The 26,346-nt window shown below is 34.5% G+C and overlaps 2 protein-coding genes across 7 annotated transcripts; both read left to right on the forward strand.

Annotated features, from left to right (window-relative positions):
* Window positions 1-5,332: 5,332 nt before the first annotated feature.
* On the forward strand, window positions 5,333-14,846 carry LOC102631210 (G-type lectin S-receptor-like serine/threonine-protein kinase At4g27290). Of its 5 annotated transcripts, XM_052436273.1 has the most exons (8): window positions 5,333-6,854; window positions 12,586-12,688; window positions 12,789-12,990; window positions 13,064-13,274; window positions 13,375-13,612; window positions 13,730-13,877; window positions 14,082-14,405; window positions 14,606-14,846. In XM_052436273.1, the coding sequence occupies exons 1-7, from the start codon at window positions 5,588-5,590 to the stop codon at window positions 14,391-14,393; spliced, it is 2,481 nt and encodes an 826-aa protein (XP_052292233.1). In that variant the 5' UTR covers window positions 5,333-5,587; the 3' UTR covers window positions 14,394-14,405; window positions 14,606-14,846. The 5 variants fall into 5 exon arrangements, with proteins under 5 accessions (XP_052292233.1, XP_006490723.1, XP_006490726.1 ...); XM_006490660.3 differs by having other exon boundaries at window positions 14,082-14,846; XM_006490663.3 differs by having other exon boundaries at window positions 13,826-13,877; window positions 14,082-14,846.
* An 861-nt stretch (window positions 14,847-15,707) lies between these two features.
* Window positions 15,708-17,554, forward strand: LOC102630911 (uncharacterized). Of its 2 annotated transcripts, none has more exons than XM_006490659.4 (4): window positions 15,708-16,058; window positions 16,226-16,408; window positions 16,510-16,569; window positions 17,114-17,554. In XM_006490659.4, the coding sequence occupies exons 1-4, from the start codon at window positions 15,810-15,812 to the stop codon at window positions 17,417-17,419; spliced, it is 798 nt and encodes a 265-aa protein (XP_006490722.1). In that variant the 5' UTR covers window positions 15,708-15,809; the 3' UTR covers window positions 17,420-17,554. The 2 variants fall into 2 exon arrangements, with proteins under 2 accessions (XP_006490722.1, XP_015389588.1); XM_015534102.3 differs by having other exon boundaries at window positions 16,510-16,556; window positions 17,114-17,259.
* Window positions 17,555-26,346: the final 8,792 nt, after the last annotated feature.

Consider the following 26,346-nt stretch of genomic DNA (forward strand, 5'->3'; position numbering starts at 1 on the left):
TTTCAATCATAAATTTTGATTGTAATTAATTTTCTCGCTAAGGTTTCAAATTTTAAAAAATTCAATTTTCCTGCCAAAAAATTAATTAAAATATTCGTTTTAGACATGATAGACATATGACAGCTAAATACTATTATAAGTTAATGACATTTTTTTCTATTATAAAAGAGTGATTGGTACATAGATGACTGATAATTTCACTATCATCCACCCCCTTTTATGATAATTTTTTTCCCGTCATCTATTGCCAGTTTTCTTGTAGTGTACCCATCCTTTCAACATGTTCGCTGAAAACCTTTGGGTTTAATCTTTTTATTAAAGGATTCGCAATCATAAAGTTGGTGCTAATGTGCTCGATTGACACCCTTCGTTTCTGAACTTCTTCTTTGATGGCAAGATACTTCAATTCCATGCAACCATGGCTTGTATCCATGCAGTTAGCATAATATGAATTTGAATACCCTATCACTTCGAGATGATCAGATCTCTTATAAGTAAGCATTATAATCCTTCATTCCTTGCTAGTATCTCAATACTTTCTTTACAGTTTTCTAGTGATCCAATCGAGGATTACTTTGATATCTGCTCAGTATTCTAATGGCAAAATTAATGTCTGGCCTGGTACATGTCTATGCATACATCAAGCTTCCAACAATAGATCCATAAAGAATCTTTTCCATCTGTTTGCATTCCAATTCGTTCTTTAGGCATTGCATAAGGCTGAGTTTATCTCCTTTCTAAATTGGAATGACACTTGCATAGCATTTTTTTATTCTAAAACTTTATTAATACATGCTTTCTAGGGCAACCTTAACAATCCTTGTGCTCTATCACAGAATATTTCAATTCCAATCACATAGAATGCCTCACCCATATTTTTCATTTCAAATTTCTTAAAGAGAAGCTCCTTAGTCTCATGAAGTAGACTAAAATCATTAGCAGCAAGCAAAATGTCACTAACATACAAAATTAGAAAAAATAATCTTACACCAATCAACGATGTTTTCCTTAAATCCAAAGGAATTGATGGTATCATTGAAATTAAGATACCATTGTCGGAAGGCTTGCTCAAGTTCGTATATTGATTTCATTAATTTACACATGAGGTGTTCTTTTCCTTCAGCTAAAAAGCCTTTAGGTTGGGCCATATAAACATCTTCATCTAAATTCCCATTTAGAAAGGTAGTTTTCACATTCATTTGGTGTAACTCTAAATCATAATGAGCCACCAATGCCATAATAATTCTAAAAGAGTTCTTCTTAGAGACCGGTGAAAAGGTTTCTCTGTAGTCAAGGCCGTCTTTTTGAGTAAAACCTTTTGCAACAAGTCTGACCTTGTATCATTCCACGTTGCCATTTGAATTGCGCTTGGTCTTATAGACCTATTTACACCTAATTCATTTACAACCTTCAGGTAATTTAACAAGGTCCCAAACATCATTGTGATCCATTGATTTCAACTCTTCTTTCATGGCGTCCAACCATTTATCAGAATTAGCACTTTCCATGACTTGTAAAAATGAATATGGATCTTCATCAATTCCCAATTAGATTCTGACTTTTATAAGTAACCATATAATCATCAAAAATAGTAGATCTTCTTTGTCTTTGAGATCTTTTTAATGATATTTCTAGTGATTCAACTACCATAGGTTCATCATTGACGACTTCATTATAGGGTACTGGGTTATTTATTTGTTGTTCTTGAAAGTCATTAGTGTGTTCAACAGCTATAAGAACAAGAACTTTAGAAGAAGTAACATGCAAGGGAACTTGCGCTCTAACTTCTTAGATTTTCACTTTTCATGATTCTGTATTCCCATTAATTTAACCATTTTCAATGAACTTAATATTTACAAATTCAATAGTTCTTGTACTATTGTTGGGACAATAAAATCTATACACTTTAAACTTTTCTAGATAACTAATGAAATATCCACTGGTTATTCTTGAATCCAATTTCCTTCCATGTGGATTATAAATCTTTACTTCCGCCTGACAACCTCAAACATACAGGTGTCTTAAACTGCGTTTCCTTTTCGTCTATAGTTCAAAAGAAGTCTTTGAAACTACCTTGTTAGGAACTCTATTTAACAAATAAGCAGTAGTCTTTAACGCTTCCATCCACAGGGATAAGGGTAAAGATGAGTATTTAACAGACTCCTAACCATATCCATTAAAGTACGATTACACCTTTCTGCTACACCTTTTTGTTCTAGTGTACCTAGTATTGTGTATTAAGCACATATGCCACGCTTTTTAAGGAACTTACACAAATATCAAGATCGGTAAAATACAACTCTTGAAGGATTTCTTTCTTTACTAATCTCTCTATTCTTACTTTGGATATGTACCCAAACGCTTATGTCATAAGTAAGCTGAACTTTCATTTACTAAACCACATTTAATGCCAAAATTATAATGCAAGATCAACAAAGACTCAGCAAAAATTATCAAGCTTTAATTTGTATAGACCATCAGAAAGAATTCTAGAACCAATAATATTATTGTGTTTAAACAAATTGAAACATTCATTTCCAAATGTAAAAGAATATCTAACAGAATAAAGTTCGAACAAGGAAATTAGATTGCAAGAAATAGAAGGAACATAAAGAGTCTGAAAAACATCTAAATGATGTCCAGTATCTCAAATTAAACGGCGAGTCCCAATACCTTCAACTGGAGTCTTAACCTGGTTCCTCATGAAAATAAAGTTCTAATTTGGGTTTATGGTTTGGATTGTAAAACATTCATACATCGTGTTTAAAACATGAGTAGTGCAACCAAAATCAATCCACCACGTGTTATAAGGAACTTTAGCTAAGTTTGATTTAAAACATACTAAAGCACTAGACTTACCTTTCTTTTCGAACCAAACTTTACGTTTTAGGCAATCTTTAGCAAAGTTTCCATGTTTATTGCAAAAATGACACTTTTCATTCTTAATGTCTTTCTTGTAGATTTGAGTGGGTTGCACTTTCAGCTTTGATGTTTCTTTCTTGCCCTTGTGATAATTTTTTTTTTCTTTCAGGCTTCTTTTCAATTCTTTTATAGCCCATAAGGTTAAGTGAGTGAGTTCCATGTTTCTTAAGTCTTGCCTCTTCCTGAATGAGTATGGTTTGTAGTTCATTCGTACATTATTTGTCCTTAATGGTGTTATAGTTTATTTGAAATAGACCATACTTAGGAGGCAGGGAGTTAATAACGAAATGCACAAGAAAACTTTCACTCACTTCCATCCCTATAGACCTCAATTTTATTGTTTTGTCTATCATCTCAGTCACATGTTAATGCATAGTACGTGTACCATCAAACTTACATGTAGTCAACGTACCAATTAATGCCTCTACATGGGACTTATCAGCTGATTCAAATTGAGAACACTCTTTCACAAATTTCATACATTCCTTAGCACTTTCAGTTTTTGGAGTTGTGGACTTGATGTTGTTGGCTATTATCATCTGCATAAACATTAAGCTTAGTTTGTTTGATCTCTCCCAAGTCTTATGGAGAGATCTCTCTTCAACGTTGTTTTCATCAGTAATAACAGCTGGCCTTTCAATTAACAGTGTTAAGTCAAGATCCATAACACCTAAGTGAAACTGGACTTGCTCATACCAATATGGGTAATTAAGGCCATTGAACACCTAAGTGAAACAAGACTTGCTCAGACCAATATGAGTAATTAAAGCCATTGAACGTAACAACAAACAAAACTTGCGAATAAAGAGTAACAGGCACATATGTTGTAAATATATATAAATGCTCACACATTAATGCTTTAAACTTAAACACATAATATAGATTCAGATAAAATTCACATGAACTTTAACCTCATATTGAAGTTCACCTTTAGGCAATACACCAATACACTACAATAAACATAATTGATACTTAACTTGAATTTCACATCATTAGTAATCAAATACACATTAACTAGACACATCTGCTATCTTTGGATATACTAAACATATCAAATCAAGCATACTAATTATCCACAATAATGATCATAGATTATTAAATTAATTAATCAACCATTGGGTGATTCCTAAATATTTTATAATATATGAATTTCAATATACCCATACAAAAAAATCATCATGTCATTAAATAATAAGTATCATAATAATTATGAGTACTTGAAATTGAATTGAATTTGACATTAATGAAAACTTTTTAATTTGGCCACTTTGGTGACTAAAAAAATATGATAATATGAGTATCAAATTGAATATTTATAATAAAGTAATTTCCTTAATATAAATAAATAAAACGGCAAACATCAACTGAAATTTAAATACTAAAATTGGAACATTAAGAAATTTCAGAGATCATTAATTAATGAGTGGAAGCATTCAAAATTATGAGAACGAAACGTATAAGGCTTTATACACATAAAGTCAGTGGCTTTTATCATACTAAACCCAATCAATTATATCTATAATTTAATAAAATAGAATATCAGGGACTAAACTGAAATTTCACAAGCAACTACTCCCAAATTTCGACCTTAATACAGCATGCGACGTCGTTGCCAATTTTGTTGGACTTAAATGCAACAAAATTCAAACCTTTGGATTACAACATAAACCACAGAAACCTTAGGGTATCCAATGAAAAAAATCCAAAAAGAAAACCTAATTTAACCTTTATGTGTTGCGTCGCCAACAGTTTTTTTTTCTTTGCTGTTTTATAACAAAATAATATATACAAAATTCCTACGCCAATAATTTTCTTTCTACGTTGTCTAAATGTGGAATAATAATTCAGATTGGCATATATCTATAAGGACAATAAAAAATATGAGACAGTTATTATAGAGTGTCATGAATTCTCAAACCAGCTCTTTACAACTCCTATAAAGTAAATAAATCCTAATTTACATAAATTTCAATCTCTAAAATCATAGAATATTATGATTTTCACATAATCATAATTAAGAGAAGACATACTTTGATTCATAGTAATTTTTTTTTTATCAAATCTCACTGTAAAAAATTAAAAATTAATAAAATTAATTTATCTCTCTTGATTTTTTTAGAGTAGCTCACTTTTTTAATGAATAAAAAATTAACGTGATATCCCTTTATATATTTGGTGGAGACAAGACCAATTTTAATAAAATCCTAATTTTCACTTTCCATCAAAATAAGCTACTAATTTTTCTCAATTAAGTAATAAGATTTTAACCCATAATTAATTTTATTATTTAAATCATAATTATGACTTACGTGGCACGTGGGCCACTAAAAAAAGGCCAACAGATTTTTGTTTACAGATCAGCGGTCAATTATTTATGCTTGTCTTCTTCTGGTTGTTTTGTGACGTGCTCATTGTGCTGTAATCATCTTCTGGAAATTGTCATATGAAAAGCACTGCTGGCGGCTCCTTTTGAGGTGAACATTGCCTCTTCGAAAAAAATAATAAGCTAAAGATAGCTTTTTCGAGGTAATTAGCGTTCCGTGAACTTTCCTTTTCCTATTCATTTTCAATGATTCATGATAGTTGTCAAGAAACAGAACTTATGCAAATACCATGCCAGATTTTTGTATCCAAAACATTGAGTTGTTCAATTCCAGTTTTATGAATGGAGAATCTGCTTTGCTTCTACATCTTCAGTTTCTGGATCTTCTTCTTGATCGTTAAGTTGTCATTAGCAGCTGATACAATAACTCCAGCAAGATCCATTCGTGATGGTGAGAAGTTAGTTTCATCGTCACAAACCTTTGAGCTAGGCTTCTTCTCTCCTGGAAACTCAAGGTACAGCAAGTACCTGGGAATATGGTACAAAAAGAGCCCCGAAACAATTGTGTGGGTTGCTAATAGAAATAGTCCAATCTTGGACCCAAGCGCTGTATTAACCGTTAGCAGCAATGGAAACCTTGTTCTTCTCAATGTAACAAAGGGCATTATCTGGTCTTCCAACATTTCTCGGAAAGTAGAAAATCCAGTAGCACAACTTCAAGATACTGGAAACCTTGTTCTTGTGGATGTTATCAGAAAGAATACTTCTGAAAGCTATCTGTGGCAGAGCTTTGACTACCCATCAGACACTTTATTGCCAGGCATGAAGGTGGGTTGGAATTTGAAGACTGGAGTGGAATGGTATTTAACATCGTGGAGAAGTGCTGATGATCCATCCCCTGGAAATTTTACTTCCAGACTTGACATTCATGTGTTACCTGAAATATGTATTTACAATGGATCTGTAAAATATTTCTGTACTGGACCATGGAGTGGAGTTGCCTTTGTGGCTGCACCATCATATACGAACTTTCTTTATAACCAAGAATTGGCGCATAATCAAGATGAAATTTATTTCAGTTATGAGTCCTACAACAGTCCAAGCATAATGATGTTAAAACTCAACCCATCAGGTACGGTCCAGCGTCTAATATGGAACGAGAGGAACGCTGCTTGGGATGTTGTGTACTCAGCTCCAAATGTATGCGGAGTTTATGGGAAGTGTGGTGCTAATAGTATTTGCATCCTCGACAAGGGTCCTAATTGTGAGTGTTTGAAGGGATTCAAACTCAAGTCACAAGACAACCAGACATGGCCTGGAAAATGTGAGAGAAATCATTCATCATATTGCAAAAGTGGAGATCAGTTTATAAAGCTTGATGGTATTAAAGCGCCTGACTTGCTGCAGGTTTCTGTGAATGACAATATGAATCTGAAGCAATGTGAGGCTGAGTGCTTGAAGAACTGTACATGTAGAGCTTACGCTTATTCGAACTTAACAGAAGGAAGTGGCTGTTTAATGTGGTTTGGAGACCTGATTGATATCAGTAAGACACTTGGAAACTTCACCGGACAGTCTGTCTACATACGAGTACCGGCTTTGGGACCAGGTACAATTATTATTGCAATCTTGAAGTTGATAGCACAAAATTTTCACTTCTTTGTTACAGTCAGACTTTGTTCTAAATCCATTATTCTTCTTGTTGAATCAAAATGCATTTAAGGGTACCCATTTCAGGAATTGAACTGAAGACTCGAATTTTAGTATTCTTACTGTTCAGTATGTGTTTCTCACGTTCTTTAGTTGAGGATGGGGCACACTTGACAAACTACCCTCCTAGGGGTCTAGTGCCTGGCTTAACATGGGATATAATTTATGTATAGTCATCAAAATTAAGTCATATTTATCTGAGTTGAGGTCTTATGCTGGCCTACTTCTGCTAAATAATTTTGCATTGCTTGAAAACTACACTAGCTATACACTGTAATTGATTAGAATAATATCAAACCTGAAGTTCTGAGTGTTGGTCTGTAAGCTCACAAGTCGAGATCCAAAGAAATTATAATACTGGAAGCATTACACGATTGTACCTTTTGCCACATAAATTGAACTTTAAGGCTTAAAATAGTGGGCTCTCCTCAAATGCTACGCCTTATGCTGTGGAACAAGATTGCGTTTTCATAATGATATTTGGCTTTCTCCTATGTTTTTGGAAAAAGTTAGCTACTATGGAGAAATTTGTTATGTTTTATTAATATCTTAAACAATAAAATTCTAAGTTAATATATACATGTAGAAAACAACAAGAAAGGAAACTAAATAAAATCCCTACAAATTAGAGACTAAATCAAATCCTACAAATTAGGGATTGACAACTATCAAGATCTTCTATCTAAGGCATCAATATTTACAGTGAAACATAGCTAGGTGTTTTTTCACACTCCCCCTCAAGCTGGTGAATGGATATTGTCCATCCCCAGCTTGCCTATTATACTTTGAAACACCTTGTTACTTAAACCTTTGGTTAACACATTTGCTAACTGGCCACCAATAGATACAAATGGAGTGCAAATTAGGCCATTGTCCAGCTTTTCCTTTATAAAGTGCCGGTCAACTTCAATGTGCTTAGTGCGATCCTGTTGAACTGGATTGTGTGCTATACTAATGGCTGATTTGTTGTCACAATAAAGTCTCATAGGTGATTCCCATTGAATTTTCAAGTCTTGTAGTACAATTTTCAGCTATAGTAGCTCACAAATCCCCATTGCCATGGCTCTAAACTCAGCTTCTGCACTTGATCTGGCAACTATATTTTGCTTCTTACTTTTCCAAGTCACAAGGTTGCCACCAAGAAAGGTACAATAACCTAATGTTGACCTCATATCAATAATAGATCCTGCATAGTCTGCATCAGTATAGGCTTCAAGTGTCAGTCCTTCTCATTTCTTGAACAAAATTCCCTTCCTTGGTGTTCCTTTCAAATATTGCAAGATCCTGTATACAGCTTGAAGGTGAACTTCTTTGGGATTATGCATAAATTGACTCACAACATTAACTGCATAAGCTATGTCAAGTCTAGTGTGAGAAAGATAAATCAGTTTTCCTACAAGCCTCTAATATGCTCCTTTATCCACTGCTGCATTTTCATGAGCTTCACTAAGTTTATGATTCTGTTCTATAGGGCTGTCAGCTAGCTTGCACCCTATTTTTCCCGTTTCCTTCAACAAATCTAGTATGTAGTTTCGTTGTGATATGAAGATTCCATGCTTTGAGTGGGCAACTTTAATACCGAGAAAATACTTTAATCTACCGAGCTCCTTTATCTCAAATTCCTTAATTAAGCATCTTCTTAAAGCTTCCCTTCCTTCCAAGTCATTTCCTGTTACCACAATGTCATCTACATACACTAATAATGTTGTTACTCCCCCTGAAGCTGAATGTTTGACAAACAAAGTATGGTCAGCTTGACTTTGTTTATGTCTCATGGCTGTCATGACCTTAGCAAATTGTCCAAACCAAGCTCTAAGGGATTGTTTCAGGCCATACAAGGCCTTTTTAAGTTTGCATACTTTGTTTCCTTCTAAATTCAAACCAAAACTAGAGGAATTTCCATGTAAATCTCTTCATCCAGATCACCATGTAAAAAGGCGTTCTTGATATCAAATTGCTGCATACACCACCCAAGATTAGCAACTAGAGATAATAATACTCTCACAGTGTTCATTTTGGCAACTGGAGCAAATGTTTCCAAATAATCAATCCCATAAGTTTGAGTATACCCTTTGGCTACCAACCTAGCCTTATACCTTTCTAGGGACCTATCTGCCTTATATTTAACAGTGAACACCCATTTGCAACCTACTGGACTCTTCCCCTTTGGTAACTCTACTAAATCCCACGTCTTATTTTTTTTCAAGGGCCTCCATTTCTATTTCATGGCATTTTTCCACTCCATATGACTTAATGCCTCAGATATTGTCTTGGGAATGGTTATGGTGTTTAGATGTGTGAGAAAGGTTCTGTGGGTGTGTGACAATTTATCATAAGACATAAAGTGAGATAACATATATAAAGGATGTTGGGTACATTTTCGGGTGCCTTTTTTAATAGCAATAGGAAGATCATTGTCATTATCTTTATTAGAACTAGAAATCTTTTCTTGAGAAGGTGCAGTGTGATTAATTACCTCATTACCAAGGGCTGGTTCCAATTCTTGGACATGCATAGGTTGAACAATGGGTGTTTTTCTTCTTGAATAAGTCAATATTGGGCGATTAGAACTTTGAACCTGTTTATCCTGTCCAGAAAACTTAGAGTCGAGAGTACAAGGGTTTTCAGCTTCTATAGAAACAGAATTAGGATTTGGGGAACCTTGAGAATCAATAGGGGTAAGAGCTAGAGGGTTTGTAAATGAAGGGGGAGGATGAGCATTAAGTTCCAGCAACAAAAATAAGTCTTTGTCCTTATCTTCCATAAGTGATGTCTCCCCCTGAAGATAAGGTTGAGCGAAATAGCTTTCTTTTTCAACAAATCTAACATCAGTAGACACAAAGAACTTTTTTGTTGGAGGATGAAAACATTTGTATCCTTTTTGAGTTGAGGAATAACCAACAAATACACATTTAAGTGCTCGTGGATCTAATTTTCCCCTATTATGGGAGTGAATATGAACAAAAGATACACAACCAAAAATTTTAGGAACAAGATGATTAGCAGTGTGAAAGTCTGGAAAATATTTTGAAAAAACTTGCACAGGACTTTTGAACCCAAGAACCTGAGAAGGCAACCTATTTATAAGATGGGCTGTGGTTAGAACAGCTTCTCCCCAATAGTTTTTAGGAACATTTCTTTGAAACAAACAAACTCTGGTGATGGCTAAAAGGTGACCATTTTTCCTTTCTGCAACCCCATTTTGTTGGGGAGTGTTAATACATGATGACTCATGAATTATACCCTCCTTTTGGAAATATTGTGATAGGTTTTGGTTGAAATAGTCCTTAGCATTATCTTATCTAAACCTCGTTATTCCAACTCCAAATTGATTTTTGACCATGTTGTGAAAAATAGGAAAAATGAAACTCACTTCAGACTTATGTTTTAAAAGAAATATCCATGACATACGAGTGCAATCTTCAATAAATGAAACAAACCAGCGAGCTCCTGAAACATTAGGAACTGTGTAAGGACCCCAAATATCACTATGAATGAGTGCAAAAGGAATAGATGTTCTTTTATTACTAACAGGAAAAAAAGCACGTTTATGTTTTGCAAGTTCACAAATATCACAGTGAAGGTTTTCTACATCAATTCCTTTAAATAATAATGGAAACATTACTTTAAGAATGCTAAACGAAGGATGTCCAAGATGAAAGTGTTAAAGCTAGATTTTGTCTTTATTAGAAATAGAAGACTCAGAAAAATATGACAGGGGTAAATAGTTTCCAGTTCTAGTTTGCCCACTTGATTCTTCAAGATAGTAAAGCCCATTTTTCTCTCTAGCATGTCCAATCATCTTCCCCATACCCTGGTCCTAAAATATGCAGTATGAAGGATAAAAAATAACATTACAATTCAAATCTTTTGTGAGTTTATGAATAGACAAAAGGTTAGTAGACAAATTTGGTACATGGAGGACATTTTTAAGTGTGAGGGCTTGATTTATTAAAACATTTCCTTGACCAGCAATTGTTGATAAGGAACCATCAGCTGTGGAAATCTTCCTATTGCTTAGACAAGGGTCATAGGTGATGAATTTGTGTGAGGAGTGGGTCATATGGTCGGTGGCACTTGAGTCTATGACCCAAGAGTTAGGAAAGGTCGTACATGAGACATTTAGTGCATATAGAGAGGAAAACTTACTTTTGAATGCCAAAGAACAAGTACCTGTCTCTGGTGGCTTCTCCAATGCTCCCAACAGACTCTTCAGCTTTTCAATTTCTTCTCTATTGAGCTTGTCAGGTTCATGAGATTTAACTTCATCACCAGACTGTGTAGAGGTCATATGGGCTTGCCCTTGTCCCTTCGGTTGTCCATTCTGCACAGTTGAATTTTTATTGGACATTGGTGGCTTTCCATGTAGTTTCCAGCATCGCTCTCGAGTGTGTCGAGGCTTCTTACAGTAGGTACACCATAAAAAATCCTTATTTGTCACCTTGGATGCATTAGTTTGTTCAGTTTCACCAAGAGGTTGCTGACTTGGGCCAGAGTACTTAATTATAGCATTTCTTGCGACCATGGCTGAACTCTCCACTGATTGGGATTCAACCATGACTTCTCTTCTACTTTCTTTGCTCCGAATTGCAGCAATGGTCTCATCCAGTGATGGTAAATCTTCCTTCCCCAATACTTGCACTCGAACAAGATCAAACACCCCATTTTGTCCAGCTAAGAATTCGTAAATCCTCTCTTTTTCAACAAACCTTTTCATCAAGGCAGCATCAGTACTACACTTCATTTGAAAACATTGATAATAATCCATCTCTTGCCACAAAATTTTCAACAAATTAGCATATTCAATAACAGAACGACCTCCTTGTTTAGTTGCAGCGATCTTGGTTTTAATCTCATAAATTTGAGCAGCATCACCCACCTTGGAATAGGTTTTCTCAACAGCTTCCCATATTTCCTTGGATGTGGGAAGAAACATACATGTGTCACTAATCTCCGGGACCATTGAATTCCACAACAACCAGGACATAACCATAGCGTCTGCTTCATCCCAGGCATCAAATCTGGGATCCCCTGGTTTGGGTCCGATACCAAGTAGGTGACTAATTTTACCCCTTCCTTTCAAAAAGGTTTGAACAAACTGAGACCACTTTAAATAATTTTTCCCATTCAATCTATGGGCTGCCGGAATGTTCTGCAAATCTTCTGTTGATGGAGTATTTATGCAGTCACTATTCCGGTTGTCACTCAATTGAGTAGGGTTGAGTTCATCAACAATCTCAGACATGGTTGGAATTTGAAAATAATCTCAAAAAACGGAGAAAAAGATGTTAGAAAAAGAATTCAGCAATGAAGGTTGAAAAAAAAAATCCCAAAGGAGCCTAACAAGGCTCTGATACCATGTGGAGAAATTTGTTATGTTTTATTGATATCTCAAACAATACAATTCGAGGTTAATACATACATGTAGAAAACAACAAGAAAGGAAACTAAAAAAAATCCCTACAATTAGAGACTAAATCAAATCCTACAAACTAGGGATTGACAACTATCAAGATCTTCTAAGGCATCAATATTTACAGTGAAACATAGCTAGGTGTTTTTCCACAGCTACAGATATTACTTTCTTTTGATTAACTTACTTTTGGTAACATATATGTTTTTCAATCTAGGAAAGAAGAAGCTACTATGGATAACTATAATAGCTGTTCTTATGGCTGTACTTCTTCCTGCTTTTTATATATTTTATCGATGGAGGAGAAAACTCAGAGAAAGGTGACCGTCTTTCTGCTTTCTAATATCACTCTCATATGTTTTGTCTACCAACGAGTGTATTAGCGCATATGAGAAAAACTTATGCTCACTTTTCTTAAAGCCGTTTTGCAGAAAGAAGGAAAGTTGAAATAAGCCAGGATATTTTATTACTTGACACAAATATGAGCATTGCGACTCGAGAAACAGGTAACAGTAAGGAATCATGGTTGCCATTTTTCAGCTTGGCCAGCATAACTGCAGCTACAGATAACTTCTCTGGGGAAAATAAGCTAGGAGAGGGCGGCTTTGGACCTGTTTACAAGGTAGCAATCTAATCACTTTAACTGCAATAAACAGAGTATAGAGTGTTGTGTTGAAATACAAAATTGGAAGCAGGGAAAACTAAATAATGGAGAGGAAGTTGCAGTTAAAAGGCTTTCAAGTCAGTCAGGACAAGGCCTGGAAGAGTTTAAAAACGAGATGATGCTTATAGCAAAACTTCAACACAGAAACCTTGTCAGACTCTTTGGTTGCTGTATTGAACACGGCGAAAAGATTTTGATATATGAGTACATGCCTAACAAAAGCTTGGATTGTTTCCTTTTTGGTATGTGATTTTTGTCATTCATTCAAAAAAACGATTTGTTCTAACCTGTAGCATTTATGATTACAGATACACCTCATATAATTGTTTGACGTTGTAACAGATCCCACCAATACAGGTCTTTTAGGGTGGGAAATGCGTGTTAGAATCCTTGAAGGTGTTGCTCAAGGGCTTTTATATCTTCACCACTATTCTAGATTAAGAGTTATTCACAGAGATCTCAAGGCAAGTAATATTCTCTTAGATAGCAACATGAACCCAAAAATATCAGATTTTGGCATAGCAAGATTGTTTGGTGGTGATGAGTTGCAGTCAAATACGAAACGGATAGTTGGAACTTAGTAAGTTTATTTAATTTGCTGTGATCATTTAAATCCTTGTCCAAATATCATTTGCTTGCCTGTGTTCATAAATCCTTTCAAGACAGCAAAAATATGTAATGAAACAATAAATTTCAGTGGTTATATGTCTCCCGAATATGCTTTGCGAGGCCTCTTCTCTATCAAATCTGATGTTTTTAGCTTTGGAGTGTTGGTGTTGGAAACACTGAGTAGCAAGAAGAATGCCCACTTCTATAATACTGATTCACTCACCCTTCTTGGCCACGTAAGTAAGAAGATTTCTCACAATATTTTTCGTCTTTTTTTGGGTTTTTTGCATTTATTAAGATGAACCTAGTAATGATCCTAAACAAACTAAGCTTTAATTATTGAACTGGAAAAAGTAAAGGGTTTCCAACATCAGTAGAATCAATATATATGAGAGAGCTGGCTCATTCACTTAGCATTTGAATGTTCTGTGCTTTTTCAGGCATGGAATCTGTGGAATGATGGTAGGGCTTGGGAATTGATGGATTCCATATTGCAAAATGATGCATCATATCCGATGCTGAATAGATACATTAATGTGGCACTGCTCTGTGTTCAAGAGAATGCAGCAGACAGACCAACCATGCTGGAAGTTATCTCAATGCTTACAAATGAGAATGTTATTTTACCTTCCCCACTACAGCCTGCTTTTTCGCATGTGAGAATTGCTGAAAATTCATCTCTACCAGCAAATTGTGAGGTTGAAGCTTGTACAGTGAATTGCTTAACTCTTTCAGCGATGGATGCTCGATAGTTATATATATATGTATGTATGAGCCCCATTTTCTGTGTTTTAGTTAGAAATGAAGCAAATGTTTGCTATTTTGCTTAGAATCTCAGTGTTTCTTTTGTTGAGAAACTGTGTTGGATTTTCTTTCCTTATGGACAACATATGAATGTGAAGATTAAGTAGTGTGACTTATAGTGCGAATTAAGCATTGCATAGTGAGCTTCCTTTCCTCTCAGGCTCTCAGCTGAAGTGGCAAGGATGAACATTGAGCTTGGCTTTGAAGTACCTGAAGGCAGTGAAAACAAATGGCTGGGTCAAGCTAGACATCAACAATTTGGTTTTGCCTTATTGGAATGCAGCAAATTTCAAATCAACAATTAGTCCATTTCAGTATGCTTTGTTCTCTACGATAGACAAGATTCTGAGCCAACTTGCTGGCACTTTGTTTATCACACAATATTACAAGAATGTGTTAAATCTGGGTTGCACATTGCTTCTGAGATGCTAGCTAGATCTGCTGAACTCAGTATTGTGAGCTTCCTTCACAAGTTTAAATTCTCTGGAACAACTAATAAGTTGAGGACCTTTGTGGCAAAAATCATAGGACTTATTCTAATTGTTGCAGTATGTTGGGTTAATTTAAACTTTAGACTAAATTTTCATTTATTTGATTAATTACAATCTGAATGTACGGATTTAAAGTGAAACGGTAACATTTGTGAATATGTTCGTCTAACATTATATTTTACGTATGAAATGAATGTAAATTTAATTAAGTCATTAGTTTAAATCAAAATTTTAAGTTAATAATACTCAACTCTAATATTTTTAACCGTCACCATGGGTTCGAGTCCAGCGATTATCCTTCCAATTAAATTGGATAAAGGATAAAATTTGTGTTTCTTTAATATGGGTGGAATAGTCTGGTATTATGTGAGGATAGAAATTTGGAGTAATTTTATAATATAGATTTAACCTGGGTAGAATAGATATTACTCTGAAATTAAGTAAAGATAGAAATTCAGAGCCATTCTATAGTAAAGTTAACATGAGTGGAATATATATTCCTCTAATATTATATTAGGGCAGAAATTCAAAGCTAATCTAATAGAATTATTAAGTGTAAATGGAATTTTAAATGTAATATATCAGTGTATTAAAAAAAAAAAACTCCAATATTTAACCAGGGACCTAGTTATACTAAATGCAAATTATGTCCATCATTGTTATTTTGCTAAGATTTATGTACCCAGATGTAAGTGTCCAAATAAAAATTTCGATCAGGAAAACAAAAATAATAAGAATAATAACGAATGAATCTAATCCACAAACCGAAAACCGAAAACCGAAAAGTGCAGGAACAAGAAAGAATGGGTGGCTCTCAAACTCAAACTCAAACTCAACCAAAGCAGCCGCCAGAGTCTGCAGAAGCCAGAAGCCATGGGCATGCAAGCAGCATCAGCAGCAGCATCCCTTTCTTTCATTTATTCCCTCAAAAGGGGAGCTCCAAATTCAGCTCAAATATTCGTCACACCCTCAAATAAACTGCCCTTGAAAACCAACGCAACCCATTTTCCTTGTCCCAAGTTCACAAACAACAAAGTAAAGACCAGAGCTACATTGGGTGAGAAAGATGATATTGCCCCTCCCACCCCACTTCTTGTCCAAGAAAAAGAGCAGTCCAACAGGGTATACTTTTCCTTTTCTTGATGTTTTGATTAATGCCTCTAGTTTATTGACAAGATTTGTATTTTAAATTTTGTTACCGAAATTGCATGGATTGAACAATTTTTATCTCAATTTAGTAGCAATTTAAGAGAGAATGATTCGTATGTTGTTCATTCCAAATGGTTTAGGAAGTAGAGGAGAGTGTGAAAATTTTAAAGAAAGCAGCAAAAACAAGAAAGGTTGCAGCAGCGGAGATTCTGTCTGCTCTGTCTGTTATTGAGAAGGCCAAAATTGATTACTCTGGCTTTTTGGAGACGCTTGGTGGATCAGAGTCGCCTGGCAGAACCTGGATGCTAATTTTCACCGCCGAGGTTGATAAAGTCTCATCGTTTTTCATTTGTATTTTAATGTTTGCGTTTTGGGTTTTTCTGATTATGTTAAAATGCTGTATAATTTTGTTTCTCCTTTGCAGAAGAAATTGAAGAGTGGTCGCTACTTTCCTGTTACAGCTGTTCAGAGGTTTGATGCTGCTGTAAGCTTTCTGATGTGTTTTTCACTTATTCATATTGCAAGATGTGGTCTATGATAAACCTGAGGGTGTTGCCATATGAATCTTTTAACCGTTAAATGATGTTGTGGTACTTTTAGCTCAAAAAGCACGGGATGAAATTGCTTGAAATTAATAGTTTTAGATTAGGCTCAGAACCTGTGTAAAATCTGATGATAGTTTTGATATGGTAACAAGAATACGTGCTTTTCTGATTTTAGTTATTTTGAGCTGTTTTGAAAAGGGTGATTGTGTGTGCATAGGCATGTGAAAGTGCACCTGCAAGTTTTGTGGTTAACTCGTCCTTCTCATGATGTTCATGCAGATTTGCGTTGACATAGTTATATTAGGTTTATCAGTTGTGATTTAATTTCCCTATGTGCTAAAGCAGAAGTTGGTTATTTTATTTTATTTTTTCTGTTGCAAAACTTCTACCATTTCGATTGCTCTAGCCATCTATTAATTTAGAAACAAAGCACTTTTCATCTTTTGTTCAGCTTCAGAACTAATCTTCACTCTCGATCATCAGGCAAAGAGGATCGAGAATGGAGTATATCTCGGCCCAATTGGATGCTTAACATTTGAAGGCAGATTTTCTTGGAAAAAGAGAATGTTGGCCTTTATTTTTGAACGTGTTCACATCAAAATTGGACCATTGAAACCTCTAGAGATCGGTTTTGGCCAAAAAGACAACAGAGAACCTAGCACCGTTAGCAAAGATCCTTTCTTCGTCTGGTTTTACATTGATGAGGAAATTGCAGTTGCCAGAGGCAGAGCTGGGGGAACTGCTTTTTGGTGCCGGTGTCGCCGTGTTACAACTTCTTATTCTCTTTGAATATGCATATGAATTCAATTACGGTAATCCTTTGTTTCCATGGATGGTAAATATTCATCTAGCAAATGGAGCTATATAGGCTTGTACATAGCGACAAGTAGCTTATAATTTTAAGTATAATTTCTCTTAAACGTTCTTCTGTTTGTACAATGGAGTTTTCAATGTTCAGAGTAACGCTAGCTATTTTCCAAAACCTAGAGAATTTTCTGGCTGTTTGGTGCTAAGAAAGGCCAGTACATCAGGCTAGCAGTAAAATGTTGACAGTTTTCATGGCTGACTTCAAAGCCTTGTTCATTTCTTCTCCTTCAGCATGACAGGCTGCTCCCCATGCACAGGAAAGCTTGTGCATGAAATGAGAAAAAAAAAAAAAAAAGATTACAAGAGAAATTGGGATGGCGTTTAACTTCCATTGACAAGCTTTGCATGGTTCCACTATCATTCTTTGGTTATGCGCTCATGGTTTAGTGATCCTTAGAATTTCCGGGTATTAAAATAACTTTCAAAATTAGGACATAATGTGTAAATAAAGTGTCAATCATCTGTGCATATTGGCTGTTGCGTTTTATAAAAAGATCAATCTGAATTGAGGCTCTGTTAGTATTGATGTTTAAACTGTGCGTTCAAAGCCAACTTTTACAAGATAGGAGGAAAATATTTAGCAGGACTTTGCTTTATCAACTACTAGGGTTTAATGAAAAATCTCTGTTATCGAAAGTTCCCTATTTTGAAGGGCCTGCGATTTGGAGTTAAAGGAGATGTTTGGTAAGAGTGGAAAGTTTTTTTTCTGTAATTACGCGGCTTAAACAGAGCGATAAGTAAAGCTTCTCATTTTCTACTCTATCGGGTGGGATTTATGGTACGGGTTTGTTTATATTAAACTTTTATTCGATTAAAAACATTACATGAAATTTGACATAAATTTTAGGTCATTGATTTTTTTAAAAATTTCATAATAGATGAATAATTATCATTAAATTCTACTCTAACTTTTAATACCTATGAGCGGATTACTCAAATTAGTGTAAACCGTATATTATTAGGAATATTGAATCCATGTAGGATTTGTATTATATATCATACTGATTATAGGCTGTGTTTACTTTCTGGAGTGGGAGTGATGAGTGTAGATTCCTCTCACTCTAGTGTTTACTTCAACAAATTGAGGACGGATTGGGAATCTCACTCTGTGAACCCCATCCATTTTTAGAGTGGAGAGTGGGAGTAGGAATCCACTCCCACCTCTCCCTATTCCCACTCTCACTCATCCCTTTTCTACCCTTTTTTTATTTAATTTAATTTAATATTTTATATTTAATAAAATAAAATAGATAATATTATCTTTATTTAAATATTATTATTATATTTAAATAAATAATAATTTACATTGATTATAAGTTAAAATTACTTAAAAATAATATTATTATATTAATAGAGAATTAATAAAAATTACTATATGCTATCTTTATTTAATATTAATAATTAATAATAATAAATAGTTTATTCTAAAAAAATATTAATTTTGTACTAAATAATATTATATTAATAAATAATAAATTTAATATAATTATATTAAATAAAATAAAATAATGTTTCATTTTATATTTACCCTTCTTTTTATTAAATTTACTATAATTATATTTAATAAATATTTAAATAATATTATTATATTTAACTAAATAATAATTGGGTTTGATTCTAAGTTTAATTTACTTAAAAATAATATTATTATATTAATAGAGAATTAGTAATATTACTATATACCATTTTTATTTGAAAATATAATATTATTATATTTATTTAAAAATAATAGTATTATATTTATTTAATATTAATAATTAATACTAATAAATAGTTTATTCTAAGAAAATATTAATTTCATACGATGTTAATAGTAAAAATATTTCATTTATATTGCCCTTGTCAACAATTTTTAATTTATATAATTAAAATTAAAATTAATAAAACATTGTGATGTTCATAATTAAGAATATTAATAATTATTATAAATTTACAAATATAATAAAATAAATGTTTATTCATTAAATATATTTTTTATTAACTTTGTAATTAAAAATTATAATTCTTTTAAATAAGGATAAAATTATAATTTGAAACTATTTACTCCTAATTCAAGACAAAGTAAACACATAAATTGGATTCTGATCTACATTCTATACTTCTATTCCAGTGCAAGTAAACAACATACTCTCACTCCCACTCCACACTCCTAATCCTAGGATTCTTACTCCAATCTAAAAAGTAAACGCTACCATAGTGTAGTCATGGAAGCCGAGAGATGCTACCATCCTATCCCTAAGGCTGAGGATCAAGCTCAAGCCGTCAAGCCGCTAGCTTTCCTTCACTTGATGATGGTATGTACCATACATATACACTATATGCATGATCCCAAGCCATTTGTTGCTATTGTTATTATCTGCTCTACATTTCAGTAGAATTGTCAATCTAATGAGGTCATTGAGAAAAAGATGAATTTGCATTTCTTAAAAGATGGATTTTGATAAAAGAAACTTAATTAGGTCTATTTTTACAAGTGGTATAATTTATAGAGAACTGCAAAACTTTTAGCAAATAGAAAAATTTGTATACTATCTTTACTATCAAAAGCTAAAACAAAAACGTTGATTTGTTTTTTCTTTTACATAAATTATAGAAGTGTTTTTGAGTTAACAACTTATTTACTAGAAAAATTACAAAAGCATATTTCCCAATAGTTAAATTAAAAGATGGCTAAAAAGCACGTTCTAAAGCAACATTATCATTGTGCCTTACTATCTTCTTCAGTTTATTTATATATATAATAAGGAATTTGGATTCAATATTGAGCTGAGCTTTCTACTTGTGGAAATCGAAGTCATGCTCGCTATGTTAGTTAATTATTCACTTGTTCTCTAACGCTTTATGTGAGTCTCGTGTGGAGCTTTCGGAATCAATGGGCTAATTGTTTGCTTTTAATTAGTGACATTCAGTTACAGGTCTCTTACAGTTTCGGCGAGTGTATTGGAGTTTTTGATGACTTTGCTAACTTGGCCATTGAAACTAGATTAGAAGCTAATGGTTATCTAATGTATAGATTTACTGGACACCTTAGCCTCTCCATTGTCCTTGCTCTTTAGTGTGAGTAGCTTTTTTTGAATTTTAGTTTCATGGTCATCATTTTGTTCTCCCAAACTTTCGTTGTACTTTATTTTTATTTGCTTCCAATGAATTACCTTCCACACCTGCGCGGTTTATTAAGTAAAAATAATAATAATAATAATAACATATGATCTAGCTAAATTATGCTAGGTGGCTAGAGTAAGAGTAGTGAGAAACGAGAGAATCAAAATTTTCAAAAATAAGAAAAAAGATAATAAAACTAATCTGTTCATTTTTTTACTATGTAATTTAGAGGTTTTGAAGAAGGAAAAAAAAATTTTAAACCTGAAACACAGAAAGAAGTGGTAAATTCCCTTTAAAAAGAAGAAGAGTCGTAAATTGAAGTTATTGTTAACATCTGCTAGTTTTAGACTTTTGAGTTAACTACAAAATCCAACAAAAGACAGCACCTACCACAAATTGTTACCATTCAAAAGTGGCTATGGGTGTATTCAAAACTGAGGAAGGCAGCTGTGCAGGCATAGAATGGTCAATAGTGTTAATTATATAAGGCACAGAAAATGAAAATTTTAGGTTGCTCAATTTGAGTGGTATAAGGAATTGGCTTCAGGACAAAACAGCAGCAGGGCAAGGCAGGGGCAGCACGCAGCAATGTGGCAGCTAAGCATGCATAGAATTGTTAGTAATGTTAATAATCTAGCGCACCGAAAATGAAACTTTTAAGTTGCTAAATTTGACAAGTACAAGAAATTGAGGACTCCACAACCCTATGGCCAAGAGATATTTCTCCAACGGTATGATATCAATCATACAATAAATAAATAATGTTATAATATATGTGTATTTATTTTAAAAAGAAAACTATCATGTAGGTGTCAATTATATATTAAATTTAATTACACGTTTTAAATACACATTAATTGATTGTATTACCTCTTATATATTCTAAAATTTCTTTAGGGCCAAGTGTTGGGGAAAAATCAGGTTTTTAAATTTTTACAAAACCTTTTTAAAATTGCTCTCATATAATATATAAGAATTTGTAATCTAGAAATCGTACCTTGAAAATCCGATTTAGCTTTTTCCGCTGAAATGATTTAGGCTCCCAGATCACGATCCGTCACCACCACTCATGTTAGATCACGATCCGTCACCACCATGCTTGTTAGAACACAAACTGGCCCCAATGATCTTCCAAGTTATGACTCAGATTTGATCTGCACTTGACGTGTGGGCGCCTTTATCACTACCAAAGCAACTAGCATGAGAAAATTTTTCTCTGATCTGTATAAAGTGGCTTCTCTCCTTTTTTGTAGAGAAAATAAGCCTTTTATATCTCCCTTTAGTAAAAACTCTAGGCTCCAAAAAATTCAAAAACAAAACCTAACTTATTTGCTTTATCACTACCAAAGCAACTAGCATGAGAAAATTTTTCTCTGATCTGTATAAAGTGGCTTCTCTCCTTTTTGTAGAGAAAATAAGCATTTTATATCTCCCTTTAGTAAAAACTCTAGGCTCCAAAAAATTCAAAAACAAAACCTAACTTATTTGCTTTTTCTATAGGGGACCCACCTTGTAAAATAACATAAAACCTCTTACACACAAGCTAATTAAATGGAGTCTCCCACTAAAAGATATATTTAGGCTTTTGACCCAAATAGTTAGTTATCTTACTTATTAGTCAAGTAGTGGTGCAGTCAATTAAATGAGCTAACCCGGGAATTATTTGGGAACATACAATAGTGATTATAACAATTAGGCCTATAATTAAACTAGCCTAATTATTTAATTCCAAATCTACTCCACTAAAAGATTGGAATTGATCTCCACAATTGTATGCTCAAATAATAATTCGTCCCAAGCCACATTGATTTCTTTACTGCACAATCCTTTGTACCACATCGTTAATTAAATTGATATCTCAACTGTCCAATCAATTTAATAACATCTTGTTCCTTGATATTTATTGGTTTTCTCTAATGATCATTTTCAACATACTAAATATGTTGACACACTCTGGCCAGAGAATTCTATGATCAAGTGCCGAAAACCCATCAAGAGATGTGTTGTACAAATTCTATATTGTTAATCCATAACTCAAATACTCATAATTGCTCCCATCAAGATACCGGATAATCTTGATCACAAGAATGTGTCGTGCCCATTAGTAACTCAAATAGAATAACAATTACAATCATGAAATCATAACTAACTCAAGATTAAGATAACAGTAAAATCAATGCCTATGAGATTTAATAAGTCTGACAGTCATTTCAAGGTTAATTAAATCTCATTTGTAATCCTGTTCAATGTAGTCGTACTACATCAATAAATTCATACATGATTAAGACAAATCATTCAATGAATTCATTACAGTCTATACCTAAATAAAGTGTCCAACTTTATTTATCAACTGCGAACTAAATTTATTTAATCATAAGATAACTTGTATTTATGTCTTCTGTGAATCAACATAGTGATCACATAAATACATATAATATGATTAAATGGACTTTAATAAAAATATTAATGCAATTAAGATATTTGAATAAAATACCTCATTAATTTTATTAATCAGAAAAAATATTTATTACAATTAAATAAACACATATGCTTTTAAATAACATATTTTCCCAACACTAAGATAGTAACATGGTACTTAGAGAAAAATCTTACTAAAAAATTATTGTTTCTAGAAATGCATTTGACATGTCATGACACGTTTTGAACAAAAATAAAATTTCGGGTATTTTAATTTGCACCAGAAAGAGAAAAAGGGGTGACAAATAGGGGTGGGAAAAACCAAATCGAAACCGAAAAAATTCGGTTCGGTTCCCTTTTTTTAAAACAAAAAAATATGAATCAGTTTTCGGATAAACAATTATAAAATTCAGACCGAATCGAAATTAAGGCATTTTCATAATTTCGCTTTAACATTTATATACACAAATCACACGATTCGCACATTTGCAGTTTGCACCACTCTCTCTCTCTCTCACTGTTATGCCGCTGGTGAGCACACCGAACAGCAAGGTTTCCACACTTTTCAAGCAAGTGCAAGCTCCCAGAATTTTAAAGAAACGAGTGAATGGCAAGAGAGAATAGAGAGAAAATTTCAGAGAAGAAGAAGAAACTGAGTCCAGAATTTTATATATCCCATCAAATACAACCATGGAAATACTTATAGCAGCAAGAATATGCTCACAGCTGTCAAAACTAAATAACAACCTCTCTCTATAACAAAGAATTATTCTCTAAATAGCTAAAGCCGTTAGAAACCGAATCCTCTGCTCATATATGCTCAGTGTGTGTAATCCTTGAACCATTTGGGAGGCTTCCTTACGCGACTTGGCTTGATGTTATCTTGGGGTCGGTTTTGGATAGCCTCACTTGAGTTTGCCTGGGCCTTTTCCTCGCTATTGATAGAGCTAGCTGAGTTGGGCTTGTCTAACTGTAATATTGGGGTTGTATCACCCTCCACTCCTTGAGGAATCACCTTGTCCTCAAGGTGAAAATTCGGGTACTGCTTAGTGAATTCAGAAAGAGCTTCCCATGTTGCATTCTCAGGAGCACAATCCTGCCACTGCACTAAAATTTGGGATTGTGGGATGCCATGAACCAACACTTGACGTTGAGCACAAATAGCAATGGGAATAGACATAGGCTGGTTATTGTAAGACTCGCTAGGTAGTGAATGAACTTGTGAGGCATCCTGACCATGAAACGGTTTAAGAAGTGAGATGTGAAAGACTGGATGAATCTTAGAGTCAGGAGGTAAATCCAAGCGATAGGCCACAGCGCCAATACGCTCCGTTACTCGAAAAGGACCATAATATCGCTTCGCTAGCTTGTTGGATAATCTGTTTGCAACTGATATTTGCCGATAAGGCTGCAACTTAACCAAAACTTGATCCCCGACCTGAAGCTCTAGCTCACGGCGATGAGCATTAGCCTTTTGCTGCATTCTATGTTGAGCTGCTCGCAAGTTGGTTTTCAAGGCTGTTAGAAGGGCATCACGTTCCAGCAGCAATTCATCAAGTGCTTGGATTGAAGTAGAGCTCCCGGTATAGGCAGGGATTACAGGTGGCTCACGACCATACAAGGCCTTAAAAGGAGACATTTGGATGCTTGTATGAAAGCTAGTGTTGTAAGAAAACTCAGCCCAGCCTAAATAATCGAACCACAATGTCGGTTTCGCTTGTGTGAATACTCGCAAATACTGCTCGAGTCCTCGATTAACAACCTCTGACTGGCCATCCGTTTGAGGATGATATGCTGTACTATGCTTCAATGTGGTACCACTTAACTCAAAGAGTTTCTTCCAAAAGCTACTAAGAAAGATAGAGTCACGATCTGAAATTATGGTACGGGGAAAACCATGGTGCTTAACAACCATATCAGTGAATAAAACGGCTGTTTTGCTTGCTGTAAAGTGTGTGGGTAGAGCACCAAAATGAGCTGATTTTGCCAATCGGTCAACCACAACTAAGATAACAGTGAACCCATGGGAAAATGGTAAACCTGTAATGAAATCCATGGTAACTTCCTCCCAAACTAGTGAAGGTATAGGCAAGGGTTGAAGGAGTCCAGCTGGTGCCTGAGTAGAGTATTTTGTTTGTTGACACAATAAACAAGAGGCAACAAATAACTCCACATCCTTGCGCATATTTGGCCAATAAAAGAGAGTGGATAGACGAACTAATGTCCGCTTGACGCCGGCATGACCTGCGACTGGTGTGGCATGAAATTCTTGTAATAAAGAAGGCCTCAAAACAGAGTGAGAGCTGATGAAGAACCTGTTTTTGAACCGTAGGATTCCATCCGAGACCGAATATGGATACATTACAGAACCAGAGGAATACTTCTGATGGAGAGCTAAGAGATCCGGTAAGGACTGATTTTTCGCACGAAGAATAGAGAGGAATTCAGGAATAGGGCAGCTAGCAAGTAACATAGTAGCAGGATAATGGTCATATAATTCAGGGACATCAACTTCATGTACTCTGGATAAGGCATCAGCTGCACTATTAGTTCGACCTGGCTTATATTCAACCCTGAAATGATACCCCAGTAATTTACGAACATAAAATTGTTGCTCTGGAGTTTGGATAACCTGCTGAAGGAGCTCTCGAATACTTTTCTGGTCAGTTCGGATAATAAAGAAATGGCCTAACAAGTATTGTCTCCACTTATGTACTGCTTCGGCAATGGCATGAAGTTCTTTGATATAAGTAGAAGCGACAAGCATGCGAGGACCCAATTTTCGGCTAAAATAAGCAATAGGATGATCAGCTTGCATCAGTACGGCTCCAATACCAACATTCGAGGCATCCGTCTCAATAACAAAATCCAATTGAAAATCTGGCAAGCGAAGGACTGGTGCTGCACTCATGGCTTGTTTTAAGGCAGCAAAGGCCGTGTCAGCTGCGGAGGACCAATGGAAACAATCCTTCCGCAATAAATCTGTGAGAGGGGTAGCAATGGAAGCATATCCTTTAATAAAGCGACGATAGTAGCCTGTGAGACCCAAGAATCCTCGCAACTGTTTTGTGGTAGACGGCGTAGGCCAATTAGACATGACCACCAACTTGTGAGGATCAGCCTTAACTCCAGAAGAGGAAACAATATGGCCGAGATATTCAATGTTATCTTGGCAAAAAAAACACTTTGAGAGCTTCACAAAAAAATGATTAGTATGAAGACAATCAAATACTCTATGTAAATGCTCAAAATGGTCTTCTAAAGAAGTGCTGTACACTAAGATATCGTCAAAGAAAACGATCACAAACTTACGGAGATAAGGAGCAAAG

This window comes from Citrus sinensis, chromosome 1, assembly GCF_022201045.2.
Source record: "Citrus sinensis cultivar Valencia sweet orange chromosome 1, DVS_A1.0, whole genome shotgun sequence".
Classification (NCBI taxonomy): Eukaryota; Viridiplantae; Streptophyta; class Magnoliopsida; order Sapindales; family Rutaceae; genus Citrus; species Citrus sinensis.